We start from the raw sequence: 26,074 nt of genomic DNA, 5'->3' as shown, positions 1-26,074 counted from the left end.
GTATTTTTCAACTGATCTTCATGAAAATTTGTCAGAATGATAACCTTGATGAAATCTAAGCCAAGTTCGAAAATGGGTCATCTTGGGTCAAAAACTAGGTCACTAGGTCAAATCAAAGAAAAACCTTGTGTATGCAATAGAGGCTGTATTTTTCAATGATCTTTATGAATTTTGGACAGAATGATTACCTTGATGAAATCTAGGCAAAGTTTGAATATGGTTCATCTTGAGTCAAAACTAGGTCACTAGGTCAAATCAAAGAAAAACCTTGTGTATGTGATAGAGGCTGTATTTTTCAACTGATCTTCATGAAATTTTGTCAGAATGATTGCCTTGATGAAATCTAGGTCGAGTTCGAATATGGGTTATCTGAGGTCAAAAAATAGGTCACTAGGTCAAATAAAAGAAAAACCTTGTGTATGCGATAGAGGCTGAATTTTTCAATTGATCTTCATGAAATTTGGTCAGAATAATTGCCTTGATGAAATCTAGGTCGAGTATGAATATTGGCCATCTGGTGTCAAAAACTAGGTCACAAGGTCAAATCAAAGAAAAACATTGTGTATGTGATAGAGGCTGTATTTTTCAATTGATCTTCATGAAATTTGGTCAGAATGATTGCCTTGATGAAATCTAGGTCAAGTTTGAATATGGGTTTTCTGGGGTCAAAAACTAGGTCACTGGGTTAAACAAAGAAAAACATTGTGTATGTGATAGAAGCTGTATTTTTCAATTGATCTTCATAAAATTTGTTCAGAATAATTGCATTGATGAAATCTAGGTCGAGTTTGAATATGGGTCATCTGGGTTCAAAAACTAGGTCACTAGGTCATATCAAAGTAAATACTTGTGTATGCGATAGAGGCTGAATTTTTCAATTGATCTTCATGAAATTTGGTCAGAACGATGCCTTGATGAAATCTAGGTCGAATTTAAGTATGGGTCATCTGGGGACAAAAACTAGGTCTCTAGGTCAAATCAAAGAAAAACCTTGTCTATGCGATAGAGGCTGTAGTTTTCAATCTATCTGCATGAAATTTAATCAGATTGAATGCCTTGATGAAATCTAGGTCAAGTTTGAATATGGGTCATCTGGGTTAAAAAAACTAGGTCACTAGGTCATATCAAAGAAAATACTTGTTTAAACTCAAGAGACCACATTTTTGGTCCAATACTAATGAAAATTGGCCAGAATATTTGTTTCCATTAAATCACTAGGTCAAACATGTTTACACTGTTATGGTGTGTTTTTCAGGTGAGCGACCTAGAGCAATCTTGGCCCTCTTGTCCTATTGTAGCTTCTCATGTTGCTGTACACAATAAAGAGTTTCAATTTGTTATCTGTTGCTATTTTACAGCTGTGTGAACACTGCAGCTTCAACAACGCTAAAGAGTATCATTGGCCAAACCCGACCATTATTGTTGCAGCAGACTATGCCAGTAATGGTCTATACAACTTCATTGTACCTTTGCGCTCCCATGCAAGGCCAAGCAATACATTAAATCCCATTGTTTTAGTACTAGAAAAGAGGTAAATATATATACAATTCATTCATTTATATGTAAATACAATGTAATTATATTTTCTGTCCTATCAGAAAGGACCATGCTTTGTATAACAAAACTTTTAAATCCTTATTTAGAAATAATTCAAGATGCATATGATATTTTTATAACAGATCAGGTCACATTTTTCAAAGAAAAGGAATAATTACAATGAAGTTGAAACAAAAATTCCCTTTAAACATGTCAACTAACATAAGTAATTTAGAAAATTATACATTTGTAAGATACAGTGAAACAGTGCTTGCTTAGACATCAATGGCTTGGGTACAAGCTTTTCATGTGGTCTAAGCCTTTTCAGTTAGTCATTGAAATATTTTTAGCTCACCTGTCACATAGTGACAAGGTGAGCTTTTGTGATCACCCTTCGTCCGTCGTCCGTCGTGTGTGCGTCCGTCCGTCCGTCAACAATTTTTTGTCTGCACGATAGTGGTTTCATTCATGATTTTATTTTAACCAAACTTACACACAACTTGTATCACCATAAGATCTTGGTTCCTTTCTTGAACTGGCCAGATCCCATTATGGGTTCCAGAGTTATGGCCCTTGAAAGGGCCAAAATCAGCTATTTTGACCTTGTCTGCACAATAGCAGCTTTATTTATGATTTGATTTTTACCAAACTGGCACACAACTTGTAACACCATAAGATCTTGGTTCCTTTCTTGAACTGGCCAGATTCCATTATGGGTTCCAGAGTTATGGCCCCTGAAAGGACCAGAATTAGCTATTTTGCCCTTGTCTGCACAATAGCAGCTTCATTTATGATTTGAATATAATCAAACTTGCACAAAGCTTGTGTTGCCATAAGATCTCAGTTCCTTTTGTTGAACCGGCCAGATCCCCTAATGGGTTGCAGAGTTATGGCCCCTGAAAGGGCCAAAATTAGCTATTTTGACCTTGTCTGCACAGTAGCAACTTAATTTATGATTTGATTTTAACCAAACTTGCACACAACTTGTATCACCACAAGATCTTGGTTCCTTTCTTAAACTGGACAGATTCCATCATGGGTTCCAGAGTTATAGCCCCTTAAATGTCCAAACTTGGCTATTTTGGCTTTTGCAGCCATATAGAGACTTCATTTATGGTTTTATTTGATACAAATTTCCAAAATATCTTCAACAACAATAAATCTTGGATTCCAAAACAAATCAGATCCATTCGTAGTTTCCAGAGTTATTTTATATCTGATTACCTCCCCTAATTGTAGTCAAAATGGATTTATATCAGTAAGTACTTACAGGACTTATTTGAAATTTCATTATTGTCACTAGTTGGACTGAGCCAATCAGGGAAGATAACTAGGGACTGATTTTATGTCAAATTACCTCCCTTTATTTTTGAAATTAAAATGAGTATATCTCCGTAACTAATGAAGATACTGATCTGAAATTTCATTTATGTTAACAGATTTATTTGGCAGATCCTTCTTTTGTTAACTTACAATAATTTTCTTTTGAATTACTTCCCTTTTACGTTACTATAAATAGCATATTTTTAGTTACTTTTTTATTATTGGCCGTAGGGAAAAACCCGAGACCACTTTTCTGTGGTACAACGTGGATGGTACCTCCAATTTTTAAGTGTATTTTGACATATCTGTACCTTGTAAGAATTTTGTTTTTCTTTTTGGTTAAATTTCTTTCCTTTGTTGTTTCTGTCCTTTGGACTTAGATATTTTTTCTGAGCACCTTCTTGTCCTCAAGTGCAATGATAACAGGTGAGCGATATAGGGCCATCATGGCCCTCTTTGTTTCTTGTATTTTTATTCCGTTCAAGACAAGAAAAACAGTTTTCAGTTATTACAGTTTCTATTCTTTAGATGTTTGTTTGATTGATATGTCATACAGTACAATCGCGATCCTACGAAAAGCCAAGGGACCGGCCGTTTTTTCCGTAATATCGCATTTTCGTTCGAGTGTAGCATAGGAAATTTCGCTATATAGCACCTTAATATCTATATACGTAACCCGTGATATTTAAACATGTGATTTTCTGAACTCAGATCGTATGTAGAATGCAGAACGGGTTTTTTTCTTCACTTTTTATTCACTGTACATAAAACACATACAGGGTACATTGTTGCACGAGAAAAAATAGCAATTGCATATTCCGATACCCTCATACCCTTTACTAATTGTTTGGTATAATAAAACAACAATATACAGACGATCAGGACTTAAATATTGTTTTATTTTCTTTATGCAGTGATTGTTTGAGACATATAGATATCGAAGCAAGTGTGACTTGTATGCCATCCGATCGGATAGTTATAGGAGAAAAAAATAACCACTAACTTGTTCATAGTGTATAACGTATGTGTTTCGAATTTAATTACTAAGTTTTCACACTTTAATCACTGTTTACGCCCAGCTAAATGATAGTGACACTTTCCACTCAAAGCATTTTCAGGCCGTTATGGAAGGTGTGAAAACTTAGACGATACATTCGTAAAATCGCAACTAAAACAAGTTGAAAACAGGCTTTAAGGGCATATCAATACATTCGTAGGAGCGCATTTTTCGTAAAATTGCATTTTCGTAAAACCGCGACTTTGTTGCATAGAAATAAGAAGGAAAGCAGCCGGGACCACAACACCTTTTCGTAGTATACCGGTATTTCGTTAAATTGCGATTCGTAGCACCGCGAATCTACTGTATTTCCTTTTCTGAGTTATCAAGAAGTTAAAGTTATTGAAAGGGCATCAACTTTTAAGAGTTTTCAAGAAGTCTTAAAGTGATATGATTAATTTGTTTACAGACCAGACACAACATTCCTTGAGACAATATGTCATTTTCCAATGGTTTACTGGATGCTTGGGTCAATAGATGCGTAAGTTTTTTTTGTAAATTTGGTTTTGCTTATGTATCACTGGTACTGTTTCCTGACTTTGTTACAGCAGTTAGTTAACCATTGTACTAACTGGTTCCTGGCTGCAACAGATTAATGACCAGTCTGGCAATACCGCCTTTCTATTGATCAGTTTTAAACCTATGAGATGCTGCCATGCTATTGGTTAAAGTCAAATCTACTGAATGCTGCCATGCTATTGGTTAAAGTCAAATCTACTGAATGCTGCCATGCTATTGGTTAAAGTCAAATCTACTGCATGCTGCCATGCTATTGGTTAAAGTCAAATCTACTGAATGCTGCCATGCTATTGGTTAAAGTCAAATCTACTGAATGCTGCCATGCTATTGGTTAAAGTCAAATCTACTGAATGCTGCCATGCTATTGGTTAAAGTCAAATCTACTGAATGCTGCCATGCTATTGGTTAAAGTCAAATCTACTGAATGCTGCCATGCTATTGGTTAAAGTCAAATCTACTGATGCTGCCATGCTTTGGTTAAGTCAATCTACTGCATGCTGCATGCTATGGTTAAAGTCAAATCTACTGCATGCTGCCATGCTATTGGTTAAGTCAAATCTACTGAATGCTGCCATGCTATTGGTTAAAGTCAAATCTACTGCATGCTGCCATGCTATTGGTTAAAGTCAAATCTACTGCATGCTGCCATGCTATTGGTTAAAGTCAAATCTACTGCATGCTGCCATGCTATTGGTTAAAGTCAAATCTACTGAATGTGCCATGCTATTGTTTAAAGTCAAATCTACTGAATGCTGCCATGCTATTTGTTAAAGTCAAATCTACTGCATGCTGCCATGCTATTGTTCAATATTAAACCTAAAAGATGCTTAAGTTTTGAGACTGGATAATAAATTGTTGTAAAATGACAACTACTAAAATATAATAGAGAAGGAAAAACATCCTAAGAAATTTACCTAACTGTGGTCTGGAATTTAAGATTTACCTGACTGTGGACTGGAACCTCATCTGTCCAGGTTTAGAATGTGTATATTTACATGGCAGACATACCCATTTAAAAGCTTTACTGCACAGTCAAACCTGTCTTTGAAGACTTATCATTGGAAAGTGGAAAATGGCAGTCTCTCATACCCTGTAAAGCTGTACAGTTTGTAGGCAAGCAGGAAGAAGAACGCTTAGTTATATAGCTGTAGTCTTTATAGAGAGGTGCACTTTAATACATGTTTGACTTTTAACATTACTGTGGAATCATTTAATTTTGTGGGGCAATATTTCATGTTTTGGGCTTGGGAAATTGATTTTTGTTTTGCATGTTTTGTTAACAAAAAAGTGTTTCATTTGCCAACAAAGCACACAAAACTAAAATCTATTTCCATTCTAACACATTTAGTTTACACCAGGAAGGGATACTAATCTGGACTTTTTTTTTAGACGTAAAAGGACGCATTACTAAGAGTGTTAAAATATTTCATTTAAAACTGAATATGTGGAATGGATTTTTACTAATTTGTTTGGTTTTCATTGCATAGATTGACTCAACCGTGAAATCCACAGAAAATAGTTCCCTATGAATATTAATGATCTCACAGTTCTGGAAAACGGACACAGCTAAAGAGTATTGTTATCACAGAGACTGATTTTTTATTACAGAATAGATGATTTACTGCGAGCAGGTATAAACCTTGCTGATAATGTTGTGATAGTGAACAAGGAGAGTTCCAACTCCCAGGAGGAGGAGACCCTAGCTGATTGTAATACCATCGTAGCTGTACAAAGTATATTTAGGTACGTTATTTACTACCCAGTAGTACCATAGTAGATGAACAAAGTATATTTAGGTATGTTATTTACTGTCCAGTAATACCATTGTAGCTGTATAAAGTATATTTAGGTACGTTATTTACTCTCCAGTAATATCCTCGTAACTGTACGAAGCATATTTAGGTACGTTATTTACTGTCCAGTAATACCATCCAAGCTGTACGAAGTATATTGAGGTACGTTATTTACTGTCCAGTAATACCATCCAAGCTGTAAGAAGTATATGTAGGTACGTTATTTATAGTCCAGTAATACCATCCAAGCTGTACGAAGTATATTTACATACGTTATTTACTGTCCAGTAATACCATCCAAGCTGTACGAAGTATATTTAGGTACGTTATTTACTGTCCAGTAATACCATCCAAGCTGTACGAAGTATATTTAGGTACGTTATTTACTGTCCAGTAATACCATCCAAGCTGTACGAAGTATATTTAGGTACGTTATTTACTGTCCAGTAATACCATTGTAACTGTACAAATTATATTTAGGTACATTATTAAGGATCCAGACAAGATTGACCCACAAAAGACATCACCCCTTTCCTCCAACTCTTGAGCCTTTTGTTTGATAGATCAAAATTACTCTTAGATTTGTATACTGTTCACAAAGTGTCAGTTAATGTAGAACAAAAAAAGAACCTGAATAAAGGAACAGCCATTACAGATGGATGATGTCCAGGTATGTTATTTACTCTCCAGTAATATCGTCGTAACTGTACGAAGCATATTTAGGTACGTTATTTACTGTCCAGTAATACCATCCAAGCTGTACGAAGTATATTTAGGTACGTTATTTACTGTCCAGTAATACCATCCAAGCTGTACGAAGTATATTTAGGTACGTTATTTACTGTCCAGTAATACCATCCAAGCTGTATGAAGTATATTTAGGTACGTTTTTTACTGTCCAGTAATACCATCCAAGCTGTACGAAGTATATTTAGGTACGTTATTTACTGTCCAGTAATACCATCCAAGCTGTACGAAGTATATTTAGGTACGTTATTTACTGTCCAGTAATACCATTGTAACTGTACAAATTATATTTAGGTACATTATTAAGGATCCAGACAAGATTGACCCACAAAAGACATCACCCCTTTCTCCAACTCTTGAGCCTTTTGTTTGATAGATCAAAATTACTCTTAGATTTGTATACTGTTCACAAAGTGTCAGTTAATGTAGAACAAAAAAAGAACCTGAATAAAGGAACAGCCATTACAGATGGATGATGTCCAACATCAATTGTATTTCTAATCTGAAATTGTGGCAAAGATCTTTTGGACATCACTTGGAAAATTGTAAATTGAGTTATTAGCTGTCTGTAATCTTTGGCAGATACTCGATGCTTTTAGTGTACATCTAATACATTTCCCGAACAATAATTATAGACTACGCTTGATTGTTTAAAGCTGTAACAATAGTGTAAAATAACATTTTAGGTGAACTTTTCTCACTTTTACGAGTAATGGATTTTGAATAATTTAAAAGGGTTTTTTATCTTAATGGTCACTTATTGTTAACCTGTGAAATATTCAGTACCACTCTCAAAGTAAAATAGAGATAACTCCATTTAGAATGGAGAGTGGGGGGAATAAGTGCTCAAGATGTATCCTTGCCTTAGCCCTACGTAAATAAATTGTAACACTGATTTATTAGTTTTGATACTTATATAGGTTGCTAACTATTTAAAAGATTATGATACGCTCATCTGGAAGTATGCCCCTTTAATTGTGCTCTTATAATTGCAGATTATTTCCAAGTGCCAACATTATAACAGAGTTAACTCAATCATCAAACATGAGGTTTATGCAGTTCCAAGCTAATGATTCATACTCTTATGAATTGTCAAAACAAGAAAAGGTAAATATGATGTTATTTTTTATTTAATTATGGGTTATATTGGCCATTTTCCAGCTTAAGTGATGGTTGAAGGTCCCAGCTGGTGCCCTCAGCAGCGAGAAGTTATATTATATCTGGCAGAAACTGACACATGAGTAGCTGCTTTGTTTTCCTTGAAGCCAGCTGGGTTGTTTTCTCACATGGAAATCTTTTTTTATTCCTTGTGTAGTTTTTAACTCGTAGTGAGGAACAAATGATTGTCATGGCCTTAACTGCATGGCCACAGAGGCTGCTCTTCAGTTATTGTTATGACTTTGTGTTGTGTACAGCCTGTCTTTGACTAAATGATATATATCAAGGAGCCTAACAGCAAGCCATTCTCAGACTTTTATTAGAACTAAAGCTGTGTTAAATTAAGAAAAAGCATTTTAAGATGTTGAAAGCTATTACTGTTTCAGACAGCTTCAAAACATTGCAACAGTTTTGGATACATGTTATACCTTTTCCATTCTGTCTTTTTTTACAATGAAATGTTTAAATTTGACATGTTGCATACTGTTGGAGAAAATATAAGCATTTGCAGTTTGCTACAACAGATTAATTATGATAATGTATTCTTTTGACAGAAAGAGAAAGAGCGAGGGTCTCACATATCGTATATGTTCCGTCTGCCATTTGCTGCGGGGAATGTTTTCAGTGCCAGTATGTTAGACACGCTGTTATACCAAGCTTTTGTGAAGGATTATCTCATCACATTTGTAAGACTTTTACTCGGCATTGACCAGGCTGTCGGCTCCGGACATTTGTCATGTGTAAGTTTTTTTTATACTTTGTGTGTGTCCTCGTGGGAAAGTAACGTATTGTTAAATTTTACGAATTTCTAGTGTTTTATATGGAAATGTATGTACAAATTAAAGTTCATCCGTCCAATATAAAAATTGTTGAGAAAATTTGTTGTTAACAAACTCTACAGTGTTAACAAAGTTTACGGCAGAATACCACACTTTGATGTGACATTACACATCTGACATCATCAGTTGTTGGTTTTCCTCTTTGGTTTAAGAAACTTATATTCTGATGTGAACAATGAAAGAATATCATTTTACATCAGTATGTAGATCCATGCTGTTAGCTATTGGTTTCTTTAATTGCAGTAGGCTTTGAAAGCGAACAGCATGGATCCTGACCAGGCCGGTCTGGATCCATGCTGATCGCAAATTCACTTATGTTGGTTTTCTCATGGCGTGGCTCATATGTAAAAGTTTTTGTTGCTAATGAGTGTAAGATAGTAATGTACTGTGAAGTTGGGGCTGTAGTGTACTAGTTGATTGTTTTGAAGCAAGTGAGATAGGGATTAAACTGTAGTCACTACAAAGATCTTTCTATGCAAATGATAAAAAGCAAAAATGTTTACAACTTTAATTGATGTTGATGTGTTCACATTTCAGATGAAGATAACTAAAGATGATCTGTGGATAAGAACCTATGGTAGATTGTACCAAAAACTTTGTTCCACAACGTGTGAAATTCCAATAGGAATTTACAGAACTCAGACCAAGTCATGTCGCTCACCTCCTGTCAATACTTCCGTAAGTTAACTCTATCCATAGTTGTTTTCTGTTCATTATTAGACAGGCTTGTATGAATGTGTGAATTGTTAGGTTTTTCAGTTTATAGTACTTTAAAAGTAGTTCAGCCTGTGTTATGTGCATTAAACATACAAAATAGTAGTAGCTTCTGGTTGGATGTTTCAAATAGACTGTGCTGATGCATATTATCTATTAAGTTATTTGTAGAATATATACATGTAAATCATTAGAAATTATACAATGTACATGTATATGCTTGAATGATGTATTTTGGTTTATCAGCTGTAGTATCACACTTCATGCTTTCCAACAATTAATAAGTTTTTATTTGATATGATTTACTTTAGAAATGTTGGAATTAAAGTGAAATATACATATAGTTTTATTAGATTATTCAGACAAACGTGACTGGGAATATAATTAAATGTTGACATAGTCTGTTTAGTGTCCGGTCCATAACTCTGCCATCCATGAAGGGATTTTGAAATAACTTGGCATAAATGTTAACCATAATGAGACTACATGTCATGCACAAGACCAAGACCCCTAGCTCCAAGGTCAAGGTCACACTAAGAAGCCAAACAGGGTCTGTTCGTGTCCAGTCCATAACTCTGCCACTCGTCAAGGGTTGGCATAAATGTTCCCCATAGAAAGACAATGTGCCATGTGCAAGACCCGGACCCCTAGCTCTAAGGTCAAGGTCACACCTAGAAGTTAAACATTAATTTAGTCTGTTTCTTGTCCGGTTCATAACTCTGCCATTGATGAAGGGATTTTAAAATTAATTAACATAAATGTTCCCTGTAATGAGTTGACATGTCATGCACAAGACCAAGACCCCTAGCTCCAAGGTCAAGGTCATACTTAGAAGTCAAAGGTGTTTCTTGTCTGGTCCATGCCAATTATCAAGGGATTTGAAAATAATTTAACACAAATAACTTAACCATATTGAGGTGTGTCATGTTTATGACCCAGGTCTCTTAGGTCAAGGTCACGAGATGTTGTGTTTTTTTTTTTTTTTGCGCAGACAGCTGTAGCATTCTTGGGCACTCTTCGGGGGCATTTGTCACCAATAGTGACAGCTCTTGTTTTTATTAATTTTTTAAAAGACGTTTCAGGATTCTTGTTTGTTTTATTCAGGCACTGGAGTATTATATAGCCAAAAGTGGACATAGAGTAATTTCGTATTTTACGTTTTTCACCTTAACATTTGTCTTTTATCACAGATTTTTTGTAATTTTCCATTTTGCAGCAGTATTTACTGACTGAAAATTACTGTAGGCTTCAACTCTATGTTTATATGCATGAGTTTTCTTTAACCTTTAGCCTGCTAAATTTCTAAAATGGACTTGGCCATCATTCAATTTGAGCAGTACCATTTATTATTTGAAGGGGAGTTCACTGAAAATTTACTGACTGAATAGCGAACAGTGTAAACCACGGACATGTAGGCTTATCTTGGTCTGCACTGGTCGCAGAGGTAGAATCACTTGCCGCCAACAGGCTAAAGGTTAAATATTTTTTGTTTTGCGCATAAATATGAAGTATAAATTACTTTTTTGTTTAATATTTATATTGTGGGTGGGGCAAATATTTGTTATTTTGAATTGCTAGTGAAGTCCGAATACTTTCAGTGATTTATCTTTTCTTATGTCCTACAAGTTCAGTTGGTCAATCGGCATGATGTGATAACTTCTTTTCCCCATACATGGCAGCCCAGTTGAATAGGGCCTTCTAAATTAGGTTTTCACAAGAGTTACTTCCCTTGTGTCTGTTAGTGAGGGATGTTCTGCAGAAACAAGATAAAATTCAGATGTCGAAAAAATACATAATGTTACTACGCAGAGTATTGAATACTATAGAAAAAAGAAGCTTAATTGGAACTTAGTGTGAAACATCGTGATCTTTTTCCTGTTTATTTAGCTGCAAGATGGAAATATATTTGTTTGCTGCTGTTACAAGTCATTGCTGGTTATGCTTTTATTTGTTGAATGGCATCCATATATTGCTGGGATATTTTACATATGAGCCACGCCATGAGAAAACCAACATAGTGGCTTTGCGACTGGTCAGGATCCATGCTGTTAGCTTTCAAAGCCTATTACAATTAGAGAAACCGTTAGTGAACAGCATGGAACCTGACCAGACTGCGCGGATGCTGGTCACAAAGCCACTATGTTGGTTTTCTCATGGCACGGCTCATATATCAGTGAATCACATGAGCATGGTGTATCATTAATGTGTAAGATCTAAATGGAATACTTGTTTATCATAAGAAACAACTGACTGCAATTTTTCACGGAGCCTCACCAATGTAGAAGCTCAGAATATATATATATGAGTGTCAGAATTCAAAACATAATTTGTTTTAACAAAATGAGATGTTTAAGTTGATAAAACAGTTATGATAGATTATATTGGAGTTTTTTTTGGTAGTAAGACACACCATTAATAAATGAATTAATTTTCAGCAGGTGCCCATTATTACTTACTACGTAGCGATGAAGAAATCTCAATATGGAAAATATTAGTCATTTGTTGCTTATTCATACATAGTATGAGTCAGATAGTTTAGAATGTCATTCTTTGTGAATCAGTCAATTTAGAATGTCGTTCATGTATGAATCAGCCAATTTAGAATGTCATTCATGTATAGTCAGTTTAGAATGTCATTCATGTATGAATAAGTCAATCATGTATGAATCAGTCAATTTAGAATGCCATTCATGTATGAATAAGACAAGTAAGAAAATCATTCATGTATGAATCAGTCAATTTAGAATGTCATACATGTATGAATCAGTCAGTTTAGAATGTCATTCTTGTATGAGTCAGTCAATTTAGAATGTCATTCTTGTATGAATCAGTCACTTTTGTTTGCTATTCAAATGTCATTAGTATGAATCAGTCTTTTTTGTTGCCTATGTTATTCTTGTACAAGTCAGTCACATTTATTTGCAATGCCATTCATATATGTACATGAGTCACATTTGTTTGCTATATATTTAGAATGCCTCATTCATGTCCAGAGACCAGTCAGCATTAAATTTAGCATTTAGAAATTCTGTAGTAAGTATATATTTATGTACCCCTTCATTTCTTGTTTTTAATGTTCTATCTCCATCCTGCACTTTCTCACTACTTTAAATGTAAATGATAAAATAATATGTGTTGAGCTAACATTTGTTGAATTTTTAACAGGTCTCAATTTTATATAATGGAATAACACTGTAGTGGGTTGGATATGGGTAAATAGTTCAGTTTTGATGGGTTTTCGGTCTACATGGGATCCGGTTTAGTTTCTGTAAAGCAGATATTTTCTAGACACTAGATTTCAACAGAATTCTAAACATGAATAGAATCTATGTACGAGATTTTTTTTCAAAAATGCATAGGGGCATAGGAAGGGAAATTATGTCATTGTGATCAGCAGAGATAAATTTTAGTAAATGATATTTAATTTGAGACTTAAAACTTCACAAAAACTTTCTGATTTTCCCTTACTGACCTTGTGAAGATTTTATGATCTGAGCAATTTTTAGCTCGACTATTCATAGAATAGTAGAGCTATTGCACTCGCCCATGCCTCGGCGTCGGCGTCGGCGTCTGCGTCCGTGTCCCGATTTGGTTAAGTTTTGTATGTAAGCTGGTATCTCAGCAACCACGTGTGGGAATGGATTGAAACTTCACACACTTATTCACTGTGATAAACTGACTTACATTGCACAGGTCCCATAACTCTATTTTGCTTTTTTACAAAATTATGCCCCTTTTTTGACTTAGAAATTTTTGGTTAAGGTTTTGTATGTAAGCTGGTATCTCAGTAACCACTTGTGGGAATGGATTGAAACTTCACACACTTATTCACTGTGATAAACTGACTTACATTGCACAGGTCCATAACTCTATTTTGCTTTTTTACAAAATTATGCCCCTTTTTCAACTTAGAATTTTTTGGTTAAGGTTTTGTATGTAAGCTGGTATCTCAGTACTCACTAATTGGAATGGATTGAAACTTCACACACTTGTTCACTCTCATGATCTGACATGCACAAAGCAGGTTCCCTAACTCTATTTTGCTTTTTTACAAAATTATGCCCCTTTTTCGACTTAGAATTTTTTGGTTAAGGTTTTGTATGTAAGCTGGTATCTCAGTATCCACTAATGGGAAAGGATTGAAACTTCACACACTTGTTCACTGTCATGATATGACATGCAGTGCAAAGGGTCAATAACTCAACTTTACATTTTACAAAATTATGCACCTTTTTAAACTTAGGAGTTTTTGGTTAAATTCTTATATGTAAGCTGGTATCTCAGTACCCTCTAATGGGAATGGATTGAAACTTCACACACTTGTCCACTGTCATGAGCTGATAAGCACTATGCAGGTTCCATAACCCTATTTTGCTTTTTTTAAATTATGCCCCTTTTTCGACTTTCGTATTCATTCAATCGACAAGGCTGTTGAATAGTCGAGCGTTGCTGTCCTCCGACAGCTCTTGTTGTTATTTATTTTTAACCCTTATTATGCTGGACACAACTGATTCTGCCTTTGCGACCAGTGTAGGTCTTGATCAGCCAGCACATCAATGCAGCCTGATTATGATCTGCACTGTTCACCATTCAGTCAGCACCCCTTTTTAGCCCACCATCATCAGATGGTGGGCTATTCAAATCACTCTGCGTCCATGGTCCGTCGTCCTTCCGTCCGTCCGTCATTCCGTCCGTCCTTCCATTAACAATTTCTCGTTATCGCATCTCCTCAGAAACTACCAGGGGGATTTTGACCAAACTTTGTCAGAATGATGTATTGGTACCCTAGTTGTGTCCCCCTGAAAATCAGACTGGTTCAACAATTCTTTATTGAGTTATGGCCCTTTGTTTATTTCTATAATTTACATAGATTTATATAGGGAAAAACTTTGAAAATCTTCTTGCCCCAAACCACAGAGCCTAGGGCTTTGATATTCGGTATGAAGCATCATCTAGTGGTCTTCTACCAATAAGATTCAAAATTATTTCCCTGGGGTGTAATATGGCCCCGCCCCGGGGGTCACATGGTTTATATAGACTTATATAGGGAAAAACTTTGAAAAACCTCTTGTCCAAAACCACAGGGCCTAGGGCTTTGATATTTTGTATGTGACATCATCTAGTGGTCTTCAACTAAGATTGTTCAAATTATCCCCCTAGGGTCAAATATGGCCCCGCCCCGGGGGTCACATGGTTTACATAGACTTATATAGGGAAAAACTTTGAAAATCTTCTTGTCCAAACCACAAAGCCTAGGGTTTTGATATTTGTAATGTAGCATCGTCTAGTTGTTCTCTACCAAGTTTGTTAAAATTATCCCCCTAGGGTCAAATATGGCCCCGCCCTGGGAGCCACATGGTTCATATAGACTTATATAGGGAAAAGCTTATAAAAACTTCCTGTCAATAACCTACAACATTCAGATTTGGACCACATGTATGGTTTTGAGTGGCAAGATGAACCTTGACATGAGTTGACCTTGATTTTGACCTAGTGACCTACTTTCACATTTCTGTAGCTACAACCTTCAAATTTGGACTACATGCATAGTTTTGTGCACTGAAATAAGCTTTGACCTTGACATTGACCTAGTGACCTACTTTCACATTTTTGAAGGTACATGCTTCAAATTTGGACCACATGCATAATTTCGTGTTCCGAAATGAAATTTGACCTTGATTTTGACTTATTGACCTACTTTCACATTTCTCAAGCTACAGCCTTCAAATTTGGACCACATGCATGGTTTTGTGTACCGAAACAAACTTTGACCTTTACATTGACCTAGAGACCTACTTTCACATTTTTGAAGGTACAGGCTTCAAATTTTGACCACATGCATAGTTTTGTATTCCGAAATAAAATTTGACCTTGATTTTGACCTAGTGACCTACTTTCACATTTCTCAAGCTACAGCCTTCAAATTTGGACCACTTGCTTAGTTTTGTGTACCGAAATGAACTTTGACCTTAAGATTGACCTAGTGACCTACTTTCAGATTTCTGTAGCTATAGGCTTCAAATTTAGACCACATGAATAGGATTGTATACCGAAACAAACTTTGACCTTGATATTGACCTAGTGACCTACGTTCACATTTTTGAAGGAACAGGCTTCAAATTTGGACCACATGCATAGATTTGTGTTGTGAAGTGAAATTTGACCTTGATTTTGACCTAGTGACCTACTTTCTCATTTCTCAAGCTACAGCCTTCAAATTTGGACCACTTGCATAGTTTTTTGTACAGAAATAAACTTTGACCTTAAGATTGACCTAGTGACCTACTTTCAAATTTCTCAAACTACAGTCTTCAAAATTGATGCACATGCATAGTTTTGTGTACAAAGAACTTTGTCCTTGAAATTGATCTAGTGACCTACTTTCACATTTCTCAAATTACAGCTTTTGAATTTAGACCACATGCACAGTGTTGTGTACGGAAATGAAATTTGACCTTGAGCTAGTCAGTAAGTCTTGAAATTTGGAACACACAAAAATGACACATTGGTGGGTGCCAAGATCACTCTGTGATCTCTTGTAACAGTTAATGATACGGTCCAAATTGAAAAATGGACAAGTTCATTACAGAAATTTAGCAGGGTAAGGGTTAAAATTGAATGCAGTGGTAAAGGAGGATATATTCTATGCCAATATCACTTTATTTCCTCTGGGATTTATGGTTTTCATACATGACAGTGGGAGACATTCTGTACAGTATACTATGGTCTTTCTGCTATTGATATTGTTATGGATGTTTTGTAACAGGAACCCCTACCTCTACAATTCGTGACCTTTCTGAACACTGTGTGTATCTTCTTCATGTAGCATGTCCTATACATTATCATCTATCAGCTGTAGGTAATAAATACTGAAAAAATATGCGGTTAAAAGTCATGTAAAGAAGTTGATTACTTTCTTTAAAGTAAGTTCTACATGGGATTTATGCTTTGTATCATCTTCTTTAACATTTGCATGCTTTACACTGACAGACTGTTAGACTGTCAGTTTAACAATGATGTTTTTTTTCTCTGTTAGTTTTTAGCTCAACTATTCGAATTATATGGAGAGCTATTCTACTCACCCTGTGTCGGCACCTGTTAAAGTCTTTATGGTAATATCTTGTAAACCATCCAAAGATATTTTCTTCAAACTTGAAACACTTGTTTATTTTAACAGTTTCTACCTATAGGCAAGGGTAACTCTGTCAAGTATTTTGGCTAAATAATGGCCCTTTTTGGACTTGGATATTGGTTCAGATTCTGCACAAGTCCATGTTTTGTATTTTGGCTGAATTATGGCTGTTTTTGGACTTTGATATCAGTTAAAGTTTTCATACCAGTCCATATTTTGTGTAACCTGTTTGTCATATGGCTTTGAAACTTTGACCATTTGTTTACTATCAAAGTCAACATGTAGCAGACTACATAAGTAGGGCATGGACTTTGGCTCAGTTATGGCCCTTTTTTGACAGAGAAATTAGTTAAGTTTCACATATCATTTCATATTTTGTCTAAACTGTTTGATATGACTGTGGCTTTGAAACTTTGAATACTTGCTTACCATCACAGTCACACATTGCCATATAGTGCAATAATACTTATCCAGTTCCACAAATACAGATACATTATTTGTCTTATCTATTTTCTTCTTTTGTCTGAACATCTGTGTTAATATTTTGACCCCATACTTACATCAATTCTTCGCTTAGTCGAGCAAACTGTCAAAAGACAGCTCTTGTTATGTCTCCCCCAGGAGACATATTGTTTTTGCCCTGTCCGTCCGTCCGTCCGTACGTCACACTTCATTTCCGAGCAATAACTGGAAAACCATTTGACCTAGAACCTTCAAACTTCATAGGGTTGTAGGGCTGCTGGAGTAGACGACCCCTATTGTTTTTGGGGTCACTCCGTCTAAGGTCAAGGTCACAGGGGCCTGAACATTGAAAACCATTTCCGATCAATAACTAGAGAACCACTTGACCCAGAATGTTGAAACTTCATAGGATGATTGGTCATGAAGAGTAGATGACCCCTATTGATTTTGGGGTCACTCCGTCAAAGGTCAAGGTCACAGGAGCCTGAACATTGAAAACCATTTCCAATCAATAACTAGAGAACCACCAGACCCAGAATGTTGAAACTTAATAGGATGATTGGTCATAAAGAGTAGACGACCCCTATTGATCTTGGGGTCACTCCGTCATAGGTCAAGGTCACAGGGGCCTGAACATTGAAAACCATTTCTGATCAATAACTAGAGAACCACTTGACCCAGAATGTTGAAACTTCATAGGACGATTGTACATGCGAAGTAGATGACCCCTATCGATTTTGGGGTCACTCCATTAAAGGTCAAGGTCACAGGGGCCTGAACATTGAAAACAATTTCCGGTCAGTAACTTGAGAACCACTTGAACCAGAATGTTGAAACTTAATAGGATGATTGGTCATAAAGAGTAGATGACCCCTAACGATTTTGGGATCACTCTGTGAAAGGTCATGGTCACAGGGGCCCGAACATTGAAAACCATTTCCGGTCAGTAACTTGAGAACCACTTGACCCAGAATGATGAAACTTCTTAGGATGATTGGTCATGCAGAGTAGATGAACCCTAACGATTTTAGGGTCACTCTGTTAAAGGTCAAGGCCACAGGGGCCTGAACATGGAAAACCATTTCCAATCAATAACTTGAGAACCTCTCGACCCAGAATGTTGAAACTTCATAGGATGATTGTTCATGCAAAGTAAATGACCCTTATTGTTTTTGGGGTCACTCCGTTAAAGGTCAAGGTCACAGGGGCCTGAACATTGATAACCAGTTCCGATCAATAATTTGAGAACCTCTTGATCCAAAATGTTGAAACTTCATAGGATGATTGAACATGCTGAGTAGATGACCCCTATCGATTTTGGGGTCACTCTGTTAAAGGTCAAGGTCACAGGAGCCTGAACATGGAAAACAATTTCCGAGAACCACTTGATCCAGAATGTTGAAATGTTGATTGGTCATGCAGAGTAGATGACCCCTATTGATTTTGGGGTCAGTCTAATAAAGGTCAAGGTCACAGTGGCCTGTTCATGTCAAATCATTTTTTGGAAATAACTTGAGAACCACTTGCCCTACAATGTTGAAACTTAATAGGATGATTGGACATGCAGAGCAGATGACCCCTATTTATTTTGAGGTCACTTGATCAAAGGTCAAGGTCACAGGAGCCTGAACAGTGACTTGAGAACCACTAGGCCACTAGTATTGAAAGTTAGCTGGATGACTGGACATGCCAAGTAGATGTTCCCTATTGCAGCCAACCATCAGTGTCTCTTTTGCTCCTGACCCCTATTGACTTCGTGCCTATAGGACTTTGCATTGGGGGAGACATGCGCTTTTTTACAAAAGCATTTTCTAGTTTTCATTGCTTTGTCTCATACTGTCTCACTCACTATACTAAACTAAATTTTATTTGCTGTGAGTGTAGTTAATCTTAAGTTTACAAACTTTGTGCTACTTGAGTCTGTTATTTAGCAAATTTCAAGTAAATATTTTTTTGCATACCAGATGGGAGTGTCTGGGTTTTCTACCACTGCTGTCAAAACAGTGGCAAATGATGAATTACGCTGCAATTAACATTATAACAAACTTCTTTTTACGTGAATGATTCCATAAAAATGTACACTGCTATAAGGAAAGAGTACTTAAAAGAACTTGATAAATTTTCTTTTATTTCATGTCTTTATATAACTTGTAATGTATGCAAGAAAAAGAATCTTATCACTGGTTGTAGACGCTGATGGAGATATCTGACACTCGGGTAACTTGGCAGTGCCTCGTTACTGCTTATTATGCCCCCCTTCGAAGAAGGAGGTGTATATTGTTTTGCAGATGTCGGTCAGTCGGTCTGTATGTAGACCAATCCGTTTCCGGTTGATAACACAAGAACGCTTGGGCCTAGGATCATGAAAGTTGAGAGGAAGGTTGGTCATCACCTGCAGATGACCCCTATTGATTTTGAGATCTGTATGTCAAAGGTCAAGGTCACAGTGACCCTGAACAGTTAAACGGTTTCCGGATGATAACTCAAGAACGCTTGGGCCTAGGATCATGAAAGTTGATAAGGAGGTTGGTCATGACCAGAAGATGACCCCTATTGATTTTGAGGTCAGTATGTTTAAGGTCAAGGTCACAGTGACCCTGAACAGTAAAACTGTTTCCCGGCGATAACTCAAGAACGCTTGGGCCTAGGATCAGGAAAATTGATAGGGAGATTGATCATGACCAGCAGATGACCCCTATTGATTTTGAGGTCATTTGGTCAAAGTTCAAAGCCAGATTGGCCAGGAACAGTTAAACGGTTTCTGGACGATAACATGAGAACGCTTGGGCCAAGGGTCATGAAAGATGATAGAACGGTTCATCATGACCAGCAGATGACCCCTATTGATTTTAAGGTCAGTAGGTCAAAGGTCAAGGTTACAGTGACCCGGAACATTTAAACCGTTTCCAGACAATAACTTGAGAACGCTTGGGCCTAGGATCATGAAACATGATAGGGAGGTTGGTCATGACCTGTAGATGGCCCCTATAGATTTTGAGGTCTGTAGGCTTAAGGTCAAGGTCACATTGACCCGGAACAGTTAAACCCTTTCTGGATGATACCTTGAGAACGCTTGGGCCTAGGATCACTAAACTTAATAGGGAGGTTTTTAATTTCTGTTCCTTGTGCAATTACTGAATGCATCAAGAGGGGCATTTCGTGTTCGACGAGCTCTTGTAAACAGTTACCCTGGGGCAGGATATTTCTATCTGCATCTCCAACCTGTAAAAATGTCTTGTAGTCTTTCTATCTTTTGACTCTAATACTTGTTATCTGCAGAAACTATATTTGATTTCTTTAAAATGTTAAGTATTTTTCTCAATTTTGATTAGTGTTTGTGATACTTATTTAAGTTAAATTGTGGACTTTTTTGTCATGTATTTGTCAGAATTGTTTGTACTGTAGTCATCTTTGAATCTCTTTTGACTGTTTTCAGAGAGGGCGCACTTATAGAAACCAGAACGGGGTATATACAGAACTGTTCTAGCTTTTACTTACTAATCAAATGTGTTTTCTAGAATTATCATTTCATTTTGTTAGCTCACCTGAGTATAAAGTGCTCAGGGTGAGCTATTATGGTCACTCTAAGTCTGTCCACACTTTTCTTTAAACAACTACTCTGCTGAAACCATTTGTGGAAGTCCTCTTCCAAAATTATTCAAAGAATTTATTTCCAGGCAGAACTCTGGGTTCCACAACAACACGAAAGAAGTTTTTAAATCTTCTTCAAAGATGGCAGAAATGTTCATCTATCAAGGTTATTCAAATTTATCTGAGTTCTCAAAAAATATTGCTGCTAGGGGCGTGGTTTTATTTTCCCTAAAATTTTGTATATAGTGGGAAATTGTCAGAAACTGCTGGTGAAATTTTCAAGTGACTTCACACAAATGTTCTTTAGATGGGTCACTACCAAGATTCAGATTCATCAAAAGACAGATCTGCCAGAGGGTCTGGTTTCTTTTCTTCATATTTATTCAATGGAAACTTTAAAAAAAAAAAGATTCTTGTCAAACCTCAACACACTGAGCATAGATATTTGGCATATAGAATTATATAGTGGTCTTCTACCATTTTTAGCTCGACTATTCGAAGAATAGTCTAGCTATTCTACTCACCCTGGCGTCGGCGTCGGCGTCGGCGTCACACCTTGGTTAAGTTTTTGCATGCAAGTACATACAGCTATCATTTAAAGGCATATAGCTTTGAAACTTATTTATTCTTTTTCTAGGTCAATTACCAACCTCACTGGGTCAAGTTCCATAACTCTAACATGTATTTTGAGCAAATTATGCCCCCTTTTGGACTTAGAAAATTCTGGTTAAAGTTTTACATGCAAGTTACTATCTCCAAAACTAATGCAGATATTGAATTGAAACTTCACATGTGTCTTCGGGGTTATAAAACTAGTTGATAGCACCAAGTCCCATAACTCTGACCTTCATTTTGGCCAAATTATGCCCCCTTTTGTACTTAGAAAATTTTGGTTAAAGTTTTGCGTGCAAGTACATACAGCTATTACTAAAAGGCATATAGATTTGAAACTTATTTTTTCTTTTTCTAGATCAATTACCTACCTCACTGGGTCAAGTCCCATAACTCTGACATGTATTTTGGCCAAATTATGCCCCCTTTTGGACTTAGAAAATTCTGGTTAAAGTTTTGCGTGCAAGTACATACAGCTATTACTAAAAGGCATATTGATTTGAAACTTATTTTTTCTTTTTCTAGATCAATTACCTACCTCACTGGGCCAAGTCCCATAACTCTGACATGTATTTTGAGCAAATTATGCCCCCTTTTGGACTTAGAAAATCCTGGTTAAAGTTTTACATGCAAGTTACTATCTCCAAAACTAATGCAGATATTAAATTGAAACTTCACATGTGTCTTCGGGGTTATAAAACTAGTTGATAGAATCAAGTCCCATAACTCTGACATGTATTTTGGGCAAATTATGCCCCCTTTTGGACTTAGAAAATCCTGGTTAAAGTTTTGCGTGCAAGTACATACAGCTATTACCAAAAGGCATATAGCTTTGAAACTTATTTATTCTTTTTCTAGGTCAGTTACCAACCTCACTGGGTCAAGTTCCATAACTCTTAACATGTATTTTGAGCAAATTATGCTCCCTTTTGGACTTAGAAAATTCTGGTTAAAGTTTTACATGCAAGTTACTATCTCCAAAACTAATGCAGATATGGAATTGAAACTTAACATGTTTCTTCGGGGTTATTAAACTAGTTGATAGCATCAAGTCCCATAACTCTGATGTGCATTTTGGTCAAATTATATCCCGTTTCGAACTTAAAACTCTTTTGATATTTAACATTTTGGGTAATAATTTCCTGCTTCTGTGACAATATTTCGAATAGTCGAGCTTGGCTGTCTTACGGACAGCTCTTGTTTAGTTTATTCAAATCATGCTTCTGGCATTAAAATTGGCACCTGCCCAAGTTGACCTTTTATAATGATTTTGGTGATAGCCTGCTCAAGTACAGTTCAATCAGCTTTATACATTGTTACTTATTTCCTCTTGTATTATAATTCAATGTCAGTTAGTGAGGCGTGACTTATCCGCTGTCTTCGGCATTTACCGCAGTATTGTTATGAGCTAAAAGTGCAGACACGTCTCGATGCATAAAGTTGATCTATACCAGCTTAAGATATTTGTTTCTTATTTTTGAACATACTTTATTATGATATTTGCATCTTACCTTGATAAATGCAAATATGATCACATGTTGCGTACTATATATGACACCCTGGAATGCGTAAAATCATGAATGTTTCTTTTTCATATGTCATATATTTAAACCTCCCAATTGAACTATAAGCAACCTGTACCCATTTGAGTCAGGTGAGCGATACAGGACTTTCATGGCCCTCTTGTTTTAAAACAGATTGCATATTTAGCATGCTTTGAATACTAAACATTTATCCAAACATTTAATTTTTGGATTGAGTTGTTTTATTAATAGGTAGAGGAGGTTTATTTCTTTGGTGATTGTTTTCAGTGTTAATTTGAGGCTAATAATATAGATTAAGAATCAGTCTGTATGTTTAAGATGCAATTCTTGAGACAGGGTAAAGGTTATGGGTCTGTACAAGAAAACTTTTGTTGTATTTGATTCCTAAAGTTTTTGTAAAAAGAAAGAAACACACTTTATGGATAGGCCATTTATATAGGAGGCACATGTGACCATTGGACATACTTCTTGTTTTTTCTTTTAGAAAACTTATTAGTATATGTTATATTTTATTAGTGTGCATTTCTGCTCTACTTCTGAGGAATGCTCATTTCATTTTAGATTTATTTTGCAATCAGTATTTGTTGATTTGAGTTATTATGTTTCATTTATTTTCTAATGGCTGAAAACAAAGAACCTAATACCAGTACTAGTGCGTAGTTTAGAATATTCTAGGAATTTTTCTTATTTAACATACTTTCATTTTACTGTCATCTTCTAAGGTACCAAAATTGTCTCGTCATTCGATACTACTGAATTCTTATACTTATATATTCTGGAACTATGTGCACACATTCTAGAATTTATTTTCACTTTCATGCACACTTTTCCCATTTATCTCTATATAGTCATCATGTCTCCATGTACCGGTAATAACACATTTGAGCCGCCCCATGAGAAGACCAACATAGTACGTTTGGGACCAGCATGGATCCAGACCAGCCTGCGCATCCGGGCAGTCTGGTCTGGATCCATGCTGTTCACTTTCAAAGCCTACTGCAACTAGAGAAACTGCTAGCGAACAATATGGATCCTGACCAGACTGTGCAGATGCGCAGGCTGGTCTTGATCCATGCTGGTCGCAATTGCACTATGTTGGTTTTCTCATGGTGCGGCTCATATTTTCTTGATTTATTTTTAAATACTAGAGAGGTTGAAATTTCAGTATACCAATAAATAAATGCGGGCATGAAAACAGATTTATGATACACACTGATTGATGTCAAACTTTGGCGACTTCAAAGAATTTCCGACAGCAATTATTTCAGAATTCCCTTCTTGCAAAATGATGGACCTGTAGAGATGCCAAGCAACTTGAAACTTGAACGCGATTTGATAATATATCAGAGTGGCCATACCTATATTTGATTGACATATGTCATCATTTGACAGCATAAAATTGATGAATATCGTAAAAATTTCGATATTCTTAGATATTCTTTTCTATTTTTACATTTCATAAAACTAGTCTGCTATTTGTTGAATAAAATCGGTGAACAACGCCAGAATTAGAGACATTTTCTAGACATATGTTCACCATCTCTAAGGTATTTAAATGCATTTGCTTATACATAAAAATATATTTTGAAGTACTTTATTTTATTTTGTTGAAAAACATTGGCAGATAACATAAAAGGTTTCGCCCATTCACTGTTTATAAATCATTTAAAAGGGTTTTATTACAAAAAAAATTTCAAGTTGGTATTTTTTTACAATAAAATTGGCAGTTTTTTAACAAAAATGGAGAATGTTGCTTACATTGATGATATCGATATATGATGGTGTCTTATGTGAGGGTCAGTGTAAAAGACCGCAGATTGTCTGTCCAATTTCGGGGTACATCTTATAAGTGAGTTCGCCTTATATGTGAGACCTGACAGTATGCATAGTAAAAGTTCTGCACATGTGCATAGTAAAAGTCCTACACATATGCATAGTAAAAGTTCTACATATGTGCATAGTAAAAGTCCTACACATATGCATAGAAAAAGTTCTACACATGTCATAGTAGAAGTCCTACACATATGCATAGTAAAAGTTCTACACATATGCATAGTAAAAAATCTACATATGAGCATAGTAAAAGTCCTACACATATGCATAGTAAAAGTTCTACACATGTGCGTAGTAAAAGTCCTACACATATGCATAGTAAAAGTCCATCAAAGTCCTACACATATGCATAGTTAAAGTTCTACACATGAAATCTCAACCTTTCTAATATGAATGAATCTGTTATTGATAAGTGTAAAACAAGTATGAATTGAACTTTTCTTAATTATTATAGAATTTAAATTGCAATTAAACTTTTTCAGCAGATATTTGTGGCTGCATTGCTTTAACTTAATTTTGCTTTGAAATTATTGCAGCATGGTGTAAATAAATTAATGCGCTGTATTTTGTTACACATATGATAAATGAGAACATTTAAAAAGAAAGAGTATTTTTCTGCAGTCAGCAGATTTTTATTATTTCATTCAAGCTTACAATAATATTCATTTAGATGTGCAATAATTTTTTCTGCATCAGAAATAAAAGTTTGTTTTTAAAGTCAAAGAAAGTTTTAACGGAAAACTTTTAAACTTTTAGAACTTTAAAATGGACAATTCAGCGAGTGACTGATGTCAGTAGAAACAAAAAAAAATATGTGTAATAAGACACTAAAATTCAGCTGTTGGTGCCATTATTTGAAGTTTTGCCAAGTTTAACAATAGCATGTTTGATTGAAAAAAGTTTTATTATATTTTTGCACAGGCATTGTCTGCTGTAAGTTTGATTTTTCAGTCACCCTTTTATTTCTGTCTTATTTTTCTTTGCAAGTATAATTATGACATTTATGTGTTTACAAAAGTGTATGTCTCTTGCCTTTCTTTGAAATAGAAATCCCATTTTCTGATTATGATTAAAATCTGTAAATATGCTACTATTTTATAGTTCTGTTTAATCTTTACTTAATGTTAAATATCTTATCCTTTTTTCACATATTTGTTTTAAAAAGTAATTCTGACCCCTTTACTTTCTACATCTCTTGATAGTAGTGTGAGCAC

General features: G+C 35.7%; 1 protein-coding gene across 10 annotated transcripts in view; it reads left to right on the top strand.

The window, feature by feature from the left end:
• The window catches only part of LOC123550853 (potassium channel subfamily T member 2-like), a 295,982-nt gene that overhangs the window by 241,590 nt on the left and 28,318 nt on the right, over positions 1-26,074 (top strand). For 7 of the 10 annotated variants that reach the window (XR_008367420.1, XM_053524976.1, XM_053524977.1 and 4 more), the window contains 8 exons: positions 1,359-1,531; positions 4,326-4,397; positions 6,044-6,178; positions 7,971-8,082; positions 8,688-8,873; positions 9,510-9,650; positions 12,660-12,719; positions 20,717-20,746. Coding sequence is in view for 9 of the 10 variants with exons in the window: in XM_053524976.1 (XP_053380951.1) it covers positions 1,359-1,531; positions 4,326-4,397; positions 6,044-6,178; positions 7,971-8,082; positions 8,688-8,873; positions 9,510-9,650; positions 12,660-12,719; positions 20,717-20,746 (909 nt within the window). In the remaining variant the exon portion in view is untranslated. Of the gene's footprint in view, positions 1-1,358; positions 1,532-4,325; positions 4,398-6,043; positions 6,179-7,970; positions 8,083-8,687; positions 8,874-9,509; positions 9,651-10,790; positions 10,827-12,659; positions 12,720-20,716; positions 20,747-26,074 lie in introns of all 10 variants that reach the window. The other 3 variants (XM_053524980.1, XM_053524979.1, XM_053524981.1) reach the window with 3 other exon arrangements.

Source organism: Mercenaria mercenaria, chromosome 15, assembly GCF_021730395.1.
Source record: "Mercenaria mercenaria strain notata chromosome 15, MADL_Memer_1, whole genome shotgun sequence".
Lineage (NCBI taxonomy): Eukaryota > Metazoa > Mollusca > Bivalvia > Venerida > Veneridae > Mercenaria > Mercenaria mercenaria.
This window is presented reverse-complemented; position numbering and strand designations above follow the sequence as displayed.